At 44.7% G+C, this 15,412-nt stretch overlaps 1 protein-coding gene across 1 annotated transcript; it reads left to right on the forward strand.

The window, feature by feature from the left end:
* The first annotated feature begins 422 nt into the window (after positions 1-422).
* On the forward strand, positions 423-15,065 carry LOC110477307 (uncharacterized). Its single transcript, XM_031504162.2, has 6 exons — positions 423-483; positions 1,209-1,362; positions 2,292-2,452; positions 5,177-5,380; positions 5,485-5,666; positions 9,507-15,065. Exons 1-6 carry the CDS (start codon positions 423-425, stop codon positions 15,063-15,065), a joined length of 6,321 nt encoding a protein of 2,106 aa, XP_031360022.2.
* Positions 15,066-15,412: the final 347 nt, after the last annotated feature.

Raw genomic sequence — 15,412 nt, forward strand, 5'->3', positions numbered from 1 at the left:
CAAGTTCTTTTCTCAGAATCAAGAAAAAAAAAGTCATCAGTCAACTCTATCCTGGGATATTTGATTTGACCCCAAAGAGAATTCTTGTCTTTGCCATCTAATTTGTTGAAAAGATTAATATTTTGTTAGCAGAGGCTAAACAGTAAAAAGGAAGTGTCTGTGCTTGAGAAAGTCTGGGGAATTAAGTGGGGAATTCCCTCTAAAAGTAGAGACAAGAAGAAAAATACAGTACAGAGCTCTGGTCACTTATGGGGAGTGTCCTTTGTCAACACAAGCAACAATACATCATTCCAGATTAACTAAGTTTTGTACAAGTTTGTGTGTTTGTGGGAAGTTCACCTTATAACCTAATATTTATTCAATGGTAAATATATAATTGTTGGACTGGACTGACAGTGCTTCTGTCTTGTGCAGCCCAGGAGATGGAGATCGAGACTGCAGATGAAGTTGCTATTGTTGGAATAGGATGCAACTTTCCTGGAGGTAACTTTGGGGTAAAAGCAAAGCAGGCTGTGAGTGAACACTGAAAAGCAGAGTCTTTTATTAATGTTGAAATGGAAAAAAACAACAGTTGTTGGTTTGTCCCTTAGTTGAATTTGTGCTTTGCTGCTTGTGGGATCTTTTTGAAAAGTGGTGCTGTGGTGGAAAGGAATTAGTTTAAATTGTTTGCAGACAGACAAACAGAGAAAAGAAGCTGCAGTGCTGGCTGTGGGCAGGGCATTGGGCTGCACCTGAAACTCATACAAATGAGCTGGATGGGTCTGGGATGATTTGAACTTTCTGTGTGTTCACTGGCTGGGTGATTGTGCATTGTTACAGGACTCTACATGCATAGGAACAGGACAGATGAAGGGCTGGACATTCTTATCAGCAATGCCTGTAAAATCAACTGGTTGGGTTTTCCTAAAAGAAAGCTTTTTGCTTTGTTGCAGTAGGTGGAATAGATACAGTGAGAGGGTAGGGAAATGGGGAGAGAAGGTGGTTAAGGGTTTTGTGGGGTTCCTTTGCTTTTAGACAAGCAGGGAGGGGATCAGTCATGATTTTTCATTTTCCTCTCACTAAAGAATGATCACTTCTTTCTGTGGCAAGTCTGCTTGAGCAGCTTAGATTTACATGTGGGAGGTCCTTGTTGCTGATTGTGCATTTCTGAGTCTGCATGGGGCAGGAGAGCACATAATTTAATCTGTTTTTAAAACTTTGTACAACAGGAAGTGGAATTGACAATTTCTGGAAAGTCTTGGAAGAAGGCAAAAACTGCACTGTAGAAATCCCCCCCGAGAGATTTAATGTCAAGGAGTGGTATGATGCAGATGGCAACAAGCCAGGAAAAATCTGTACAACACGAGCTGCTCTTCTTGATGAGTGAGTCTCTTACCCTGCTGCACCACTGACTTTTGTAGTACTTAGACCATGGGTACAGAATAGCAAATTACAGTAAGGTCAAAAGAAGTGTCTTTTATTTGAATTCCTCATTCACCTAAAATCCTCAGGCTGTAGAGCTTCATTCAAAGGAGAAGTTGGCATGCACAGAAGAAATCTTATTGTCTCCTGAAATTTATACTTGGCAGGGTTGAATCATAGGACCCAGAATTACTTTAGTGCTTAGTCCCATGTTAGATATTGAATCCTGCTCTGAAATCAAGAAATGATAGAAGGTCATATAAATCTGATCTTGGGATACAAGATTAAAGTTGGACTTGGTCTTTTGTAAGCATGGACCTATTTTGAAGATGCTTTTAGAGACAAAAATGCACATGCACACACACAGAGCATTTTGAAAGTATTTTTAGAGAAGCACTGGTATTTCTTGAAAAAACCTGAGCTGATAGTTTACTTTTTGGTTTTAAATTTAGAGCATTGGTCTGTATTGGCTTAAAATAATGTAGAAACCAAGGTTTTGTGGGGGATTCTTTGCAATGAAGAGAGATTGTAATTTTGTTTATGACTTGTTGAAGCTATGACCACATTAGAGCAGTCTCTTTCTGCACATTTCATAGTCTGAGGAATCAAGCTGCTAGTAGTGCAATAACCATGAGAAGAAAAATGGGTTGGAGTGGGCCCTTAAGTCTGAAATGCAGAATCATTGATTAAATTGACATATCTTGTGCTGGAGCATAAAACATCTTTGGCTTATAAACATTTTCTTCTGAATTTCAAAAATGAGAACTGTGGCCTAAACACCAATTACTGCTTGGCTTTTCATGAAGTTGCAAAAAATGTTTACTGTGAGTCTAGAAGTAAATGCATCTTCTATAGTTATGTCATATTTTATTCTGGTCTTTGTATTTCAGATTTAATTTATTTGACAACCACCTGTTTGGGATTAATAATATGGAAGCAGAACGCATGGATCCACAACAGAAATTACTGATAGAGTGCACATACAAAGCCCTGGAGGATGCAGGAGTTCCTGTGGAATCTGTCAGTGGCACCAAAACAGGTGTTTTCATTGGTAAGATGAAAATTTCATGGCAAAGAAAGTGTGTTTGAACCTCGCAAAGATTGGAGCAATCCTTTATAACCTTTCAATATCTTATCTAGCACTGAATCTAGGCTGGAACTAGACTGGAGTTCTAAAGCTACTCTGCTATGACACTAGTGGTTGCTTTTGGTAGGAATTACCAGGCTACTCTAGAAGTTCATGGTACAATTCATGTATCTCTTTTTGGTGGTCTTCTTCCTGTGGTCAGGCACAGAAGGGAATAGGGAACTGCAACTGCAATCCAGCCCTTCTTAGGAAAGATGTTCCAGCCAGGCTGTGATGTTCCACCCTTAAGGGGAACACCAAGATATGTAATTTTTCAGGTCTGCAGGAAACGTTTTCTTAGTAAATTACACACTTGGCAAAGAAATTGGAATATTGACCTGCTGTATCAGCACATGGCAGTGGGTTGTGGATAAGGTGTAAGGTGGAAGAAAAGAGGGAAAGGAAGAGATAAATTAAAGAAGGGGAGAGAAAGAGAAAATGAGATAATGAAAGAGAAAAAGAGCTCCCACTCCTTGTTCCAGTGTTGTTCTGGCCAATGGTCCTGGAGGACCCCCCAGGTTTGTTGTGGTTACCTTTTTATAAATAGGTTGCCCTGCCCTGAAGACAGGTTGCTCTCTTCTATGAAAATTAGTTACCATGTCCAGTCCCTTCTTTTAGACCACTTTAGAGGTCTTGGTTCTTGGGTGGGCTTGGTCCTCCCCAGACTAACCTTGGCTCAATGCTTCATTCCCGTTTTTGTGCTGGTGCTGTCCACTGTTTGTTGATAGGGGTAGAGTAGTCTGAAAGTGGCCCAGCTGGTGGTGCTGGTGGACAGCAGCTGAACATGAGCCGTGTGTGCCCAGGTGGCCAAGAAAGCCAATGGCATCCTGGCCTATATCAACAATAGTGTCACCACAGGAGCAGGGCAGTGATTCTTCCAACTGCATATGGCACTGGTGAGGCCACAAGTCATGTCCTGTGTCCACTTCTGGGGCCCTCAATTGAGGAAGGACATTGAGGTGCTGGAGTAGGTCCAGAGAAAAGCAGCAGATCTGGGGAAAGGTCTGGAGCACAAGTCCTGTGAGGAACAGCTGAGGGAGCTGGGGGTGTATAGCCTGAGAAGAGGAGGCTCAGGGGTGATTTTATTGCTCTCTACAACTGCCTGAAAGGAGGGTGTGGTGATGTGGGGATCAACATCTTTCACAGGTAACTGAACACAGGATGAAGGGACATGGCCTCAGGCTGTGCCAGGGGAGGTTTAGACTGGACATTAGGGAGAAATTCTCCACATAAGGGGTGACTGGATATGGGAATTGGCTGTCCAGGGAGGTGGTGGAGTCACTGTCCCTGAAAGTGTTTGAGGAAAGACTAGATGAATCTTCTACTGCCAAGGTCTAGTTGGCATGGTGGTGCTTCACTCTGCAATGGACTCGACCTCAGTGGTTTTTACAACCTAATAGATTCTGTGATTTTGTGATTGTGTCTCTGTGAAGCATAACAAGGGTGTTTATCCAAGAAAAATGCTGCCCTACCTCCTCATGGTCCTGTCTGGTTTTGGCTTTTTAAACAATTCTTGCTTATTACTGACAGTCCTTGGCTGGCTTCCTGGATATCTGGCAATCGGTGTTTGACACGTGCACATTAGCCCTTTATCTTCTGGGCTTCTACACAGGCCTACACTTTTCCCCAGTATGCTGTTTTCCAGTATTACTTTGGGTAAGGTATTCTGGGGATTAATATCCTTTTAAAGAAGCAGAAATCCTCCTGTGGCCATTAGAATGGTACCAAGGTGCACTTGTCCAACTGCCTTTGTTAGTACCCAAACAGTTACAGAGGAGATGAGACCAGATGCTGTTGAAAGATATTTAAAAGACAATAGTAGAGTAACAGCACATTATTGCTGGTGCAATCTGTGTCTCTTTAAAAAGGAGTTTTCTAGGGGTGTTTGGCTGATGCACCTGTAGGGGAAATGCTTTAAATTACCTTTTAGTCTGAGAGATGCTCTTCCTCCACTGAGGGCACTATTCCTTGCTCTCTGAATAGAGCTACTGCACTTTCCACACGTGCTCATGGACTTGGGGATCTACCATATTTCCAGCACAGTGTTCCCAAAAAGAGAACACAACTGCTCTCACAGGCCCTGCTCTTCTTTACTATTTCTTACTGGTTTCAAGTGTGAAAAAAAAAAAAAGATAAATAGAGAATATTGGATGTAGTTTGTGCTGTGACCTTTAACTTGGAACATCTGAGGAACTGAAGCTAATGTCTTGTACATTTATGTCTGAACTACCCTCCTTGTAACTGGTTGATAAATGTTCTCATAGCTAAACTAAAACAACCTGAGTGTCAAAACTGAATCTCAGTCTCAAAGTGAGATACAGGGGTCTAAGCAGACTACAGAGATCTTAGCTGCATCATACAGTGAGCTAAGCCATTAGGAAAGGCCATTTCCTGGGCAGGCAGGAATTTCCTGTCATTTCTTGGGCAGGTAGGAATTTCCAGTGTTATGTGTGTGTTTGTAAGTTTGGTCCAGGGGAAATTGCTGTGACTTCTGCCTTTGACTTGTGTTGGAGCAAAGCTTCATGACAGGAGCCCTGATGCCATATGGTTTCATCTTAACACTGAAAATCAAACCACACCATCAGGTTTTGAACTGTACATGCCTATTGTTGGCTTGGGTTAACTTGACATGTATCTGATGTTTTCCAGGTCTCATGAATCGAGACTATGAAATCATAACCAGCAGAGCTGTGAATGAAATAAATCATTATGATGGTACTGGAACAGCAATGAGCATTGCTGCCAACAGGATCTCTTTCACATTTAATCTGACTGGACCCTCTCTGACTGTCGACACTGCATGTTCGTCTTTTCTTTTTGCTCTGCACTACGCCTTGCGAGCCATTAAATCAGGTAATGAGACTGAAGAGGTGCTGGACAATGAAATCAGGATTGTTACAGTTTCTTCTATCACCAGGGCCATCTCAACATGAATATTTGTTTCCGTTTAACTCCAGGAGACTGCGAGGCAGCAATTTGTGGTGGGGTGAGCTGCATCATTGATCCCCGCACCTTTGTATCTCTCAGTAAAGCCAAAATGATCTCTCCAGATGGCATAAGCAAACCCTTCTCCAAAAAAGCAGATGGCTATGGAAGGGGAGAAGGCTGCGGTGTTGTTTTCCTCAAACCGCTGAAAAAGGTAAGATTGCTTGTGAAGCAACCTGAAATAAGACTGGTTGCATGCTTGAATTTTAATAATGACTATTCCAGAGACGTTTTTCCAATCCAAGTGTAAGACTAATGAAGCATTTCTTTAGAATTTATTCATTTCTGTATCATAGGATACAGAAAAGGATCTTGCATTTAAAAGTTAGCATCATGTTCTGGTTGTTCTTGGCTTTGTTGTGTGGTTTTGTTCTCTTCTCTACACTAAAAGCATGAGATTACCACAGAATAAGTCAGATTGGAAGGGGCCAGTGAATTTTCTGGTCCAAACTCCTTGCTCAAGCTGGGTTGTTTTAGATCAATTTGTACAGTTTTGTGTTCTGATAATTCTTGACGCATTCTGTCTCTAGTGAGGGAGAATCCAATCCCTTTCTGAGCAACCTGTTCTAGTGCTTTGTTACTTGAACAGTGAAGAATGTCTTCCTCATATTCAGATGGAATTTCCTATGCATCAGTTTCAGCCTGTTGCTTCTTGTCCTGTTGCTTGGCACCACCAAAGGCCTAGTTCTATCTTCTTGACACCCTCCCTTAAGATTCTGACACACTAATGAGGCCCCTTCTCAGTCATCTCTTCTCAAGGCTGAAAAGGCCCAGCTCCCTCAGCTTTTCCTCATAAGAGAGATGCTCCAGCACTTTCATCATCTTTGTAGCTCTCCTCTGGACCCACTCCATTAGCTCCATGTCTTTCTTGTCAGGAGCCCAGAACTGGACACAACACTCTTGATGTGGCCTCACCAGGGCTGAGTAGAGGGGCAGGATCACCTCCCTCAACCTACTGGCAATGCTTTTCCTAATACAGCTGAGGATCCCATCAGCCTTTTTGGACCCCAGGATGCACTGCTGGCTCATGGACAACTTGTTGTCCTCCAGGACCCCCAAATCCTTCTCCTCAGAGCTGCTTTCCAGCAGGCTGACCCCCAACCTGTCCTGGTGCAGGGCGTTATTCCTCCCCTGGTGCAGAACTCTGCACTTGTCCTTGCTGACTTTCAGACAGTTCCTCTCTGTCCATCTCTTCAACCTGTCGAGGCTACCTTCTGGGGTATCGGCCACTCCTGCCAGCTTTGTGTTGACAGTGAACTTGCTGAGGAGGCTCTGCCCCTTCATCCAAGCCTTGATGAGTGAACTAAACAATATATGCCCAGGGGATACCACTAATGACAGGTCTCCAACTACACCCTGTGCCACTGATTACCCTCTGGGACCTGCCATTCAGCCACCTCTCTCTCCACTCATGCAGTCCACACTTCCTGAGGTTTTAATGAAGATGCTGTGAGAGATAATGACAAAAGCCTTGATAAAGTTGAAGTAGACAATATCCACTGCTCTCCCCTCAATCATCCAGGTGGTGATTTCATCATAGAAGTCAGTCAGGTTAGTCAAACACGATTTACCTTCAAGGAATTTATGTTGACCACTCCTGATCACCTTATCTTCTTTGTGGATAGAGATGGCTTCCAGAATGAGGTGCTCCATCACCTTTCCAGGGATTGAGGAGAGGCTGACTGATTGGTAGTTCCTTGGTCCTCCTTCTTGCCCTTTTTGAAGATTGGGGTGACATTTGGTTTCTTCCAGTCCTCAGGCATTTAATGTCTCTCATGATCGCCACAACCTTTCAAAGATGATTGTGAGCAGCCTTGCTATGTTGTCCCCCTGCTCTCTCACACCTCATGGATGCATCCTGTCAGGGCCCCTGGACTTGTGGATGTTGAGTTCATTTAGGGGTTCTCTGACCCAATCCTACTTGGGCAAGGGAAGGTCTTGCTTTCAGCAGTCCTTTAACCTGGTCTCCTGGGTCAGAAATTCCTGAGGGCTGGTCTTGTCAGTAAAAACAGGTGCCAAGAAGGCATTCAATAATGCTTCCTTCTCTGCATCCCCTGTTACCAGGCTCCTCCCTCAATTTACTAATGGACTCAGGAGTCCTTTAGTATTAAAATTAATCCTTAATTTTCCTTTTGTTGTGATGGATTTGAAAAAGCCCTTTTTGTTATCCTGAAAATCTTTGGACAGATTTAATTCCAGATGTGTCTCGGCCTTTCTAGTCTAATTTCTGCTTACTCTGACAACCTCTCTATATTCACTCTGAGTGGCCTGATCCTGCTTCCATCTCCTGTATTTTTCTGGCTTATATTTGAGTAATGATAGGAGTTCTTTATTCATCCACAGAGATTTGTTGTCCCCTTTACCCACTTTCTCTCTTATTGGGATGCATTGTCCTTGAGCCTGTAGAAAGTGAGCCTTGAGTGTCGACTAGCTCTCTTGGACCCCTCTTCCCTTCAGGGTCTTGTCCCATGGTATTCCTCCAGGAAGTTCCCTAAAGATGCTAAAATTAGCTCCCCTGGAGTCCCTGTTTGAAATCTTGCTCTCTGTCCTGCTACCTTTTCCTTCAATACTGAACTCTACAGTCTTGTGGTCACTGCAGCCATGCTGCCCCAACTATCACATGTCCAACAAGGCCTTCCCTGTTTGTTAGTATAAGGTCGGGCAGCCCAGCATTCCTTGTGGGATCCTTCACTACCTGTGACAGAAGTTGTCATCAGTGCTTTCCAGAAACCTCCTGCACTGCTTGTGCTTTGCTGTTTTGCTTCTCCAGCAGATGTCAGGGTAGTTAAAGCCCCCCAAGACCCAGGGCCTGTGACTGTGGGGCTGTTTCCAGCTGCCTGTAGAAGCCTCATCCACTCCCTCCTTCTGATCAGGTGGCCTGTAGCAAACACCCACAGTGATGTCACCCTTACTAGTTCATCCTTTTATCCTCACCAGGGCAGAGCTTGGCACTCTCCAAGTGTTGCTTCACATCGAGGACAACTCCACCACTGCACCTTCCTGGTCTGTCTCTCCTAAACAGCCCATGGCCCTTCATGATAACATTCCAGTCATGGGAGCTATCCCACCATGTCCATAATTGCAATGAGATGGAAGCCCAGTGGCTGCATGGAGATCTCTAGTTCCTCCTGTTTGTTCCCCATATTGTGTGCATTGGAGTACAGCACTTCATAGAAGTATTTTATGGTGACAGTATTCTAGTGGGGGTGTGAAGGGATGTTCCATAGCCCTGTCTAGTGGTTGTGTCTTTGACTGTAGGTGCTTGATCAACATAATCCCTCATAAGCCTCCTTTTGATACTAAGGTGTTTGATATTTCTCTCTTGGCTTCTGTTATCTCAGGAGCCCCTTGCTTGTCTCTGTAAGACTGCTAGTATACTCCAGTGTGGCTGGTACATCCCAGAGTCACCTCCAGAGGGGCCTCAGACGTACCCTCTAACTTTTCCATACTATTAACCACTTTGTTAGGGACAAGCCTGGTATAATTGCCCTCTCCCATCATAACTAGTTTAAAGCTTTCCAAGGAGTCTTGCTGGTTCCTGTGCAAAGACTCTCCTTCCTTATTCAGAGAGGTGAGCCCCATCTGATGCCAGCATGCCTGGCTCTGCAAAGGCAATACCATTGCCAAAAACCCCAAAGTCTTGGTGGTGACACCAGTCACAGGGTCATGTTTTAGTAGACTCAATCTGCCTGTTTCTTTCTATATAGATGCTTTCAACTACTACTGTTTTAAATATTTTTTGTTCAATATTGCTTCTTTGACCTGGAAGTATGGAGGAGGAAATAACTTGTGCCTCAGATTTCCTTAGAAACATCCCAAACCCGAAATCTTTCTTGGTCACTCTCAGACTATGTATTGTCATTACCTCACCCCCTACATGGAGAATAAGGAACAGGTAGTAGTCTGTGGGCTGCACCAGGCTTGGAAGGTTCATGGTAACATCTTTAACCATAGACTAATATTATTAAAGAAAATGACACTTTTCATGGAACAGGCAAAGGAAGACCACAGCAAAATCTGGGGCGTGATAAACATCAGTGCAGTCAATCAGAATGGCAGGTCCACGACTCCAATCACGAGACCATCTCAAATAGAGCAAGAGAACTTACTGCGCAGCATTTATGAAAGTCATGTTGATCCCGCAGTTGTGCAGTACATTGAAGCCCATGGCACAGGAACTGCTGCTGGAGATCCTGTAGAAGCAGAGAGCCTGGGCAGTGTCATTAGCAAAAACAGGTCTTCCCGAGTTCCCATTCTGAAAATCGGTTCAGTGAAAGGAAATATTGGACACACGGAATCAGCTTCTGGAGCAGCCGCATTAATCAAAGTGCTCCTGATGATGCATCATGGAAAGATTGTTCCATCCTTGCATTACTCAAAGGAGATGAGCAGCATTGATACAGAGAAATTAAACCTTGCTGTTGCCACAGCTGTAGAGCCCTGGGAAGGATCTAGTGAGTATGGAAGAGTAGGTGGCATCAACTGTTTTGGATTTGGAGGAACCAATGCTCATGTTGTAGTCAGGCAGATGAAGCAGCCAGAGCCTCTTCCTGCCTTTAAGAAGCCCCTGGAATTAGTTCTGCTGTCAGCAGCATCCCCTAAGTCCCTTCAGATGACAATGGCCGACACAGCTGAGCAGCTGAGCACAAGGAACTCCGTAACTCTCCCAAGCCTGGCCTATACATCTGCCTGCAGAAGAAGCCATGCCAGCTACAGGTACCGAAAAGCGTTTGTCACAAACTCCCTCCAACACCTGCAGCAAGAGCTTAAGTTGGCAGCGAGCACGGAACCTGCCATGTCCAAAGTGGAACCACAGCTGGTGTTTGTGTTCTGTGGCAACGGCGTAACGCTGAAGGAGTTCAGTGAGGCACTGCTGAGCTCAGAGCCCGTGTTCAGAGACAAGTGTAAGGAAATAGAAGACCTTTTTCAGCAGCACGCTGCCATCAGCCTCCTGCCAGCAAGCAATCATAGCCCAAAGGACTTGTTGAATCCAGAGCTTTCTCAGCCCTTGCTGTTTGCCCTGCAGGTTGCTGTAGCTTCCCTCCTGAAGCACTGGGGTATTAAGCCTGTTGCTGTTGTTGGGCACTCGGTGGGGGAAGTTGCTGCTGCACATATAGCTGGGTACCTTTCCCTGGCAGATGCAGTCAAAGTGATTTATCACCGGAGCAGGCTGCAGGCAAAGACTGCCAGCGGCAGAATGCTGGTGGTTGGGAACATCCCTGTTGAAGAGATTGCTGCACGCCTGCATCCCTACTCAGGAAAGGTGTGCATTGCTGCTTTCAACAGCCCCATTTCCTGCACCTTGTCTGGGAGTGTAGAGGCTGTGGAAGCTGTCCAGAGAGAGTTAGCTGAAGTTTTCAGACAGAGAAACATCTTTCTTCATGTTTTAAATGTTTCAGCTGCGTACCACAGCCCCAGCATGGATATGATAGTCGAGGAGCTGGAGGAGCAGATAGAGCCTTTAGAAAGGCAGGAGGGGGAAATGGAAGTGATTTCAACACTGACTGGGGCGGCTGCATCTGAAAATGACTTTGCTCAGGGCAAATTCTGGGCACAGCATACTCGCAAGCCTGTTGCTTTCACACAAGCCATCCAAACTGCAGCCAGAGGCAGGGAAAACGTGGTGTTTGTGGAAATAAGTCCTCACCGAGCACTGCAGCGAAGCATAAAAGAAACGCTAGGGAAGGGCACAAAGGTGTTGTCCTCTTTGCAAACAGACACAGAATATCAGACGCTCTTCACCCTGGTAGGAAATCTGTTTGAACTGGGTTTTAATCCCAACTGGCAGCACTTTTATGATGGGTATCAAAGTGTTCCTGTGGCCATTCCACGATATCAATTTGATCACCAAAAACTTAATGGCTTCCTGGATATCCATCAACAAACAAACCAAAGAGGTGTCAGTTCCAGTCATCCATTGATTTACAGCATAAACAGAGACAACGTGGAGCTTGGCTGCCTGGTGTCCCAGGACACAACACCATACTTATATGAGCACAAGAACAATGGGGTGGCCTTAGTCCCTGGTGCTTTCTATGTGGAGCTTGGTCTGGCCTCTGTGATGAGCAGGTCAGAACCTAAAGTGCCTCTGAGCACTTGCCAGCTGAGTATCAGTTTTTCTGCACCGTGTGTTCTTACACAGAATTCCCAAGTGCTGAGTATCAAGCTGAGTCCGCAAAAAGCCACAACAACCTTTGAAGTTCTCTCTTCCTCCAATGCAGTTTATGCTGCTGGCCAAGTGGCAAAGGGGCTTGAAGGAGTGGTGGAAGAAAGTAGCATCTCCTTCCAAGCCATCTATCGAAGATGCAGGTCAGTGATTAGCAGAGAGGAGCTTTATGAAGCACTGTCTCAGGTTGGCTTTCAGTATGGCTCCATATTCAGGCAGCTCAGTGATGTGCATTATTGCCAGGAGCTAAAGGAAGCTATAACAAGCATCAAGGTGAATGAGGAGATTGCCAGAGACATGTACAGCTACTGTATCCACCCAGTGCTGCTCGACTCTTTTCTGCAGATGACCGCTGTCCTGACCTCAAGGACACTGCCGTCCAGAGCAGGCTTTCCTTCCGGGATAGGCAGCCTGGTGGTGCTGCGCCCGCTGGAGGAGGAAATGATGATATACATGAGAATGAGCAAATCCACTGGGAACTGCCTTGAGGTCTGTGGATGCTTTGTGGACAAACACGGCTCAGTTTTGGCTGAGCTCAAGCGCGTTGCCATCACTTTCATGAAGGAATCCTCTTCCAGAGACAATGAGTTTCTGTTTGAAAACAAATGGAAAGAAGTCTCTCTTTCACAGACAATTGGACATCTGGGGTTTAAGCCCAGAGTCCTTGTGTTTGCAGACAAATTTGGGATAGCTGAGCAGCTCAAAAAATACTTGCATCCTGCTTCGAGATATGTTATGTATGAAGGCTGGGAATGCCTTGTGGAAGGGGACACACAGAATAAAATGAGAGCAGAGGTTAAGGATTATGATGAAATTCTCTTCCTGTGGGGAATCCAAAAGTTAAATGAAGATTCCCCAAGGAAAGCAGTAGATCAGTTGGCAAAGTGCTGCGAAGCCTATCGCCAGGTAGTGGTGGCACTAAAAGAGAAGACGTCCCGCTGTTCCATCAGAGTGATCACCTACAGAACAACAGAGAGATATGTGGACCACGTTAACTGTGGGTTTGCATTGTATGGCATGACCAGAACTTGTACTGTTGAAGTTCCAGAAATCACATTTCAGTTGATTGACCTCAGCTCCTCCACTTCCCTGGACATCTCAGTGTTAGCAGATGTTCTTGTCAAGTACAAAGGTAAGGAATATCCAGAAGTGTGCATCAGCCAGGGAAGAATTTATGTGTCCGAAATCAGACGCACACCTTTTGTTGATGCAGATTTCATCCAACCTGTAAGATCTCTCCAGAAATCACAATCATTCACTTTGTACACTTCTGATCCATACACAGCAAAAGACTTGTCCGGGGAATTATCCACCAGCACTGCTACTCAGCTTGACAAACAGAGTGTTGAAATTCAAGTGGAGAAAATTTGTCTGCACTCAGAAGATTATTTTCCCATTAGTGTTTCTAGCTGCAGCTTTGGTAAGACGCTGTATTGGAACTCACAGGCAGGAGACAAACACAGGCTTCTAGCTCTTGATTTCAGTGGCACGGTCACTGCAACAGGCAGTGATGTGAAAAAAGTGAAAGTGGGAGATCATGTGGTTTCATGTTACCCCACTGCTGCATCATCCAGAGTTCAGATTCCAGGAACAGTTTGTCTCAATGCAAGGAAATCGCCATTCCTCCAGAATGTCCCTTGTTTGTCATACTTCATCATTGCATGGGAAATCTTCACTCAGAGATTACCCAAAGGGAAGCATGGCAGAACATTGGGTATTATTACTACAGAGCCATCCTCAGTTTTGTGCCATGTTCTTTCTGCAGCAGCAGAAGAGATGGGTTGGAGAGCAGTCCTTGCTAAGCCCACTCCTAACATGTTCCAGTATATCAACCTATGCAGTGCCCTTGTTATTCTTCCTCCAGTCAACAGACTGTCTCAGGAGGATCTGGCCCACATGTACTCTCTTAAAGATGTGGTCATCGTGTGTGGCAGTCAACAGTCTGAATGTATCCAGAATGTCAGTGAAATTGATCATGAAAACATCAGCTTTCATATCCTTGCTGTTGCCAGCCTTTTCCGGAAAGCACCGCTAAAGGAAGTGCAGAAGACCGTACATGCCTGGATCAGTTCCATGGATATGAAAGGGTTTAGACATCTCTCAGGTTCTGTTTTTCAGCAGGCTGAGAACTTTGAAGGGCTAAATTCTGTGATGTCCTATTTTACCTGCACTTCTGTCCCCCTTGCTGTTCTGGGAAGGCAGAAGGACATCAGTGTGCTTTCAGATATCCCGCTGTACGAGCCCCAGAAGCAGCTGTTCAAGCAGAACGCTGTTTATGTAGTAGCTGGGGGGCTCACCGGACTTGGCTTTGAAACAGTGAAATTCATAGCTGAGAACGGAGGAGGGTGCATTGCAATCCTCTCCAGGAGAATTCCCAGCAGTGAGAAGCAAGAAGAGTTAAGGGCTTTGCAGCAGCAGTACAAAGGGAGCAAAGTAGTGTCCGTGCGGTGTGATGTGGCTTTGACCAGTGATGTTGAGAAAGCTTTCCAGTCCATTGCCAACACCTTTGGGGGGAGTCCGATCAAAGGGGTGTTCCAAAGTGCTGTTGCTTTACACGATGGCCACCTTGAAGTGCTGAAGCTGGCTGACTTTCATAAAGTGCTGAGCCCAAAAGTAGCAGGGACCCTAAATCTTCACTGGGCTACCAGAGACCAGGATCTTGACTACTTTGTGTGCTACTCCTCTGTTACTTCTTTTCTGGGCAATGCCACTCAGACAAACTATGCAGCTGCAAACTCTTTCCTGGATGTCTTCTGCCTCTACAGGAGGAACTGTGGGCTTTCAGGCCAGGCCATTAACTGGGGTGCGTTGAACCTCGGCATTCTGCGCAACCAAAACTACATTCAGAGCATTCTGGGATCCAAGGGCATAGACATTCTGCAAGTACATGAAATTCATGACTATCTCAGGAAGACCTTACTTATAAACAACGCACACCAAGCTGTGGTCAAATTGAACTTTCAAGCTTTGAATCATCATGTTTTTCCTCGGATTCCTTCTCTCAAAAGTCGCTTCATATCACTTATTTCTGAAGATTTCAAGAACAAGATTGAAACATTTAAGGAAGCTGAAGTCCCAGATGCTGCCTTTCTCAAATCTGAGGACTACATCACCTCATTGGTGAGTGACCTCACAGGAGTGAACACAGAGGAACTAACCATGAATACACCACTTTCATCTCTGGGCATAGACTCTATGTTAGCCATGACAATTCAGAACCGTGTCTTTCAGGAGCGAAAGGTGGACATACCCCTTGTGAAACTGCTTGATCCTCAAACAACTCTGTCAAGCTTAGTGGTAGTGTTAGAAGAAAGAAGTGATGCAAATGGAACAGTTGAAAACAAGAATGCTGTGATTGAAAATGTAGAAAATGGGAGCTGGCTATAGGAATCTTCCCAATCAGGAATTGCGTAACTTTGACAATACTCAGTCCCTTTGTAGCATGTCAGAATGTGTGATCGCAGAACATCTGGTGATGCTGAATGTACTCATCTGCACTGACTCAGAAAAACCCACACCAGGTTCTTCTGCCATTATTCTGCTAGCTGTGTTAGTTTCAGTCAATTGTTTGACTTTTTACTGTTTGCACTTCTACATTATGAATATATATGTAAAGCAGTATAAGATTATTTTGGCATAAGTGTATTCTTAATTTATTTTTCTTTTTTTATTATCAAAATAAATCAATTATCAAGTAATTTGATTATGCAATGTATAAACACAAGCATATTTTT

The sequence above is a fragment of the Lonchura striata genome, chromosome 1, assembly GCF_046129695.1.
Source record: "Lonchura striata isolate bLonStr1 chromosome 1, bLonStr1.mat, whole genome shotgun sequence".
NCBI classification, from domain to species: domain Eukaryota; kingdom Metazoa; phylum Chordata; class Aves; order Passeriformes; family Estrildidae; genus Lonchura; species Lonchura striata.

Excerpts from the sequence above, each read along its gene's own strand:
- LOC110477307 (XM_031504162.2), top strand. The coding sequence starts at position 423 with ATGGAGATCGAGACTGCAGATGAAGTTGCTATTGTTGGAATAGGATGC. Across the intron at positions 2,453-5,176 it reads CAAAACAGGTGTTTTCATTG|GTCTCATGAATCGAGACTAT; the intron begins GTAAGATGAAAA and ends GATGTTTTCCAG. Across the intron at positions 5,667-9,506 it reads TCCTCAAACCGCTGAAAAAG|GCAAAGGAAGACCACAGCAA; the intron begins GTAAGATTGCTT and ends TTCATGGAACAG.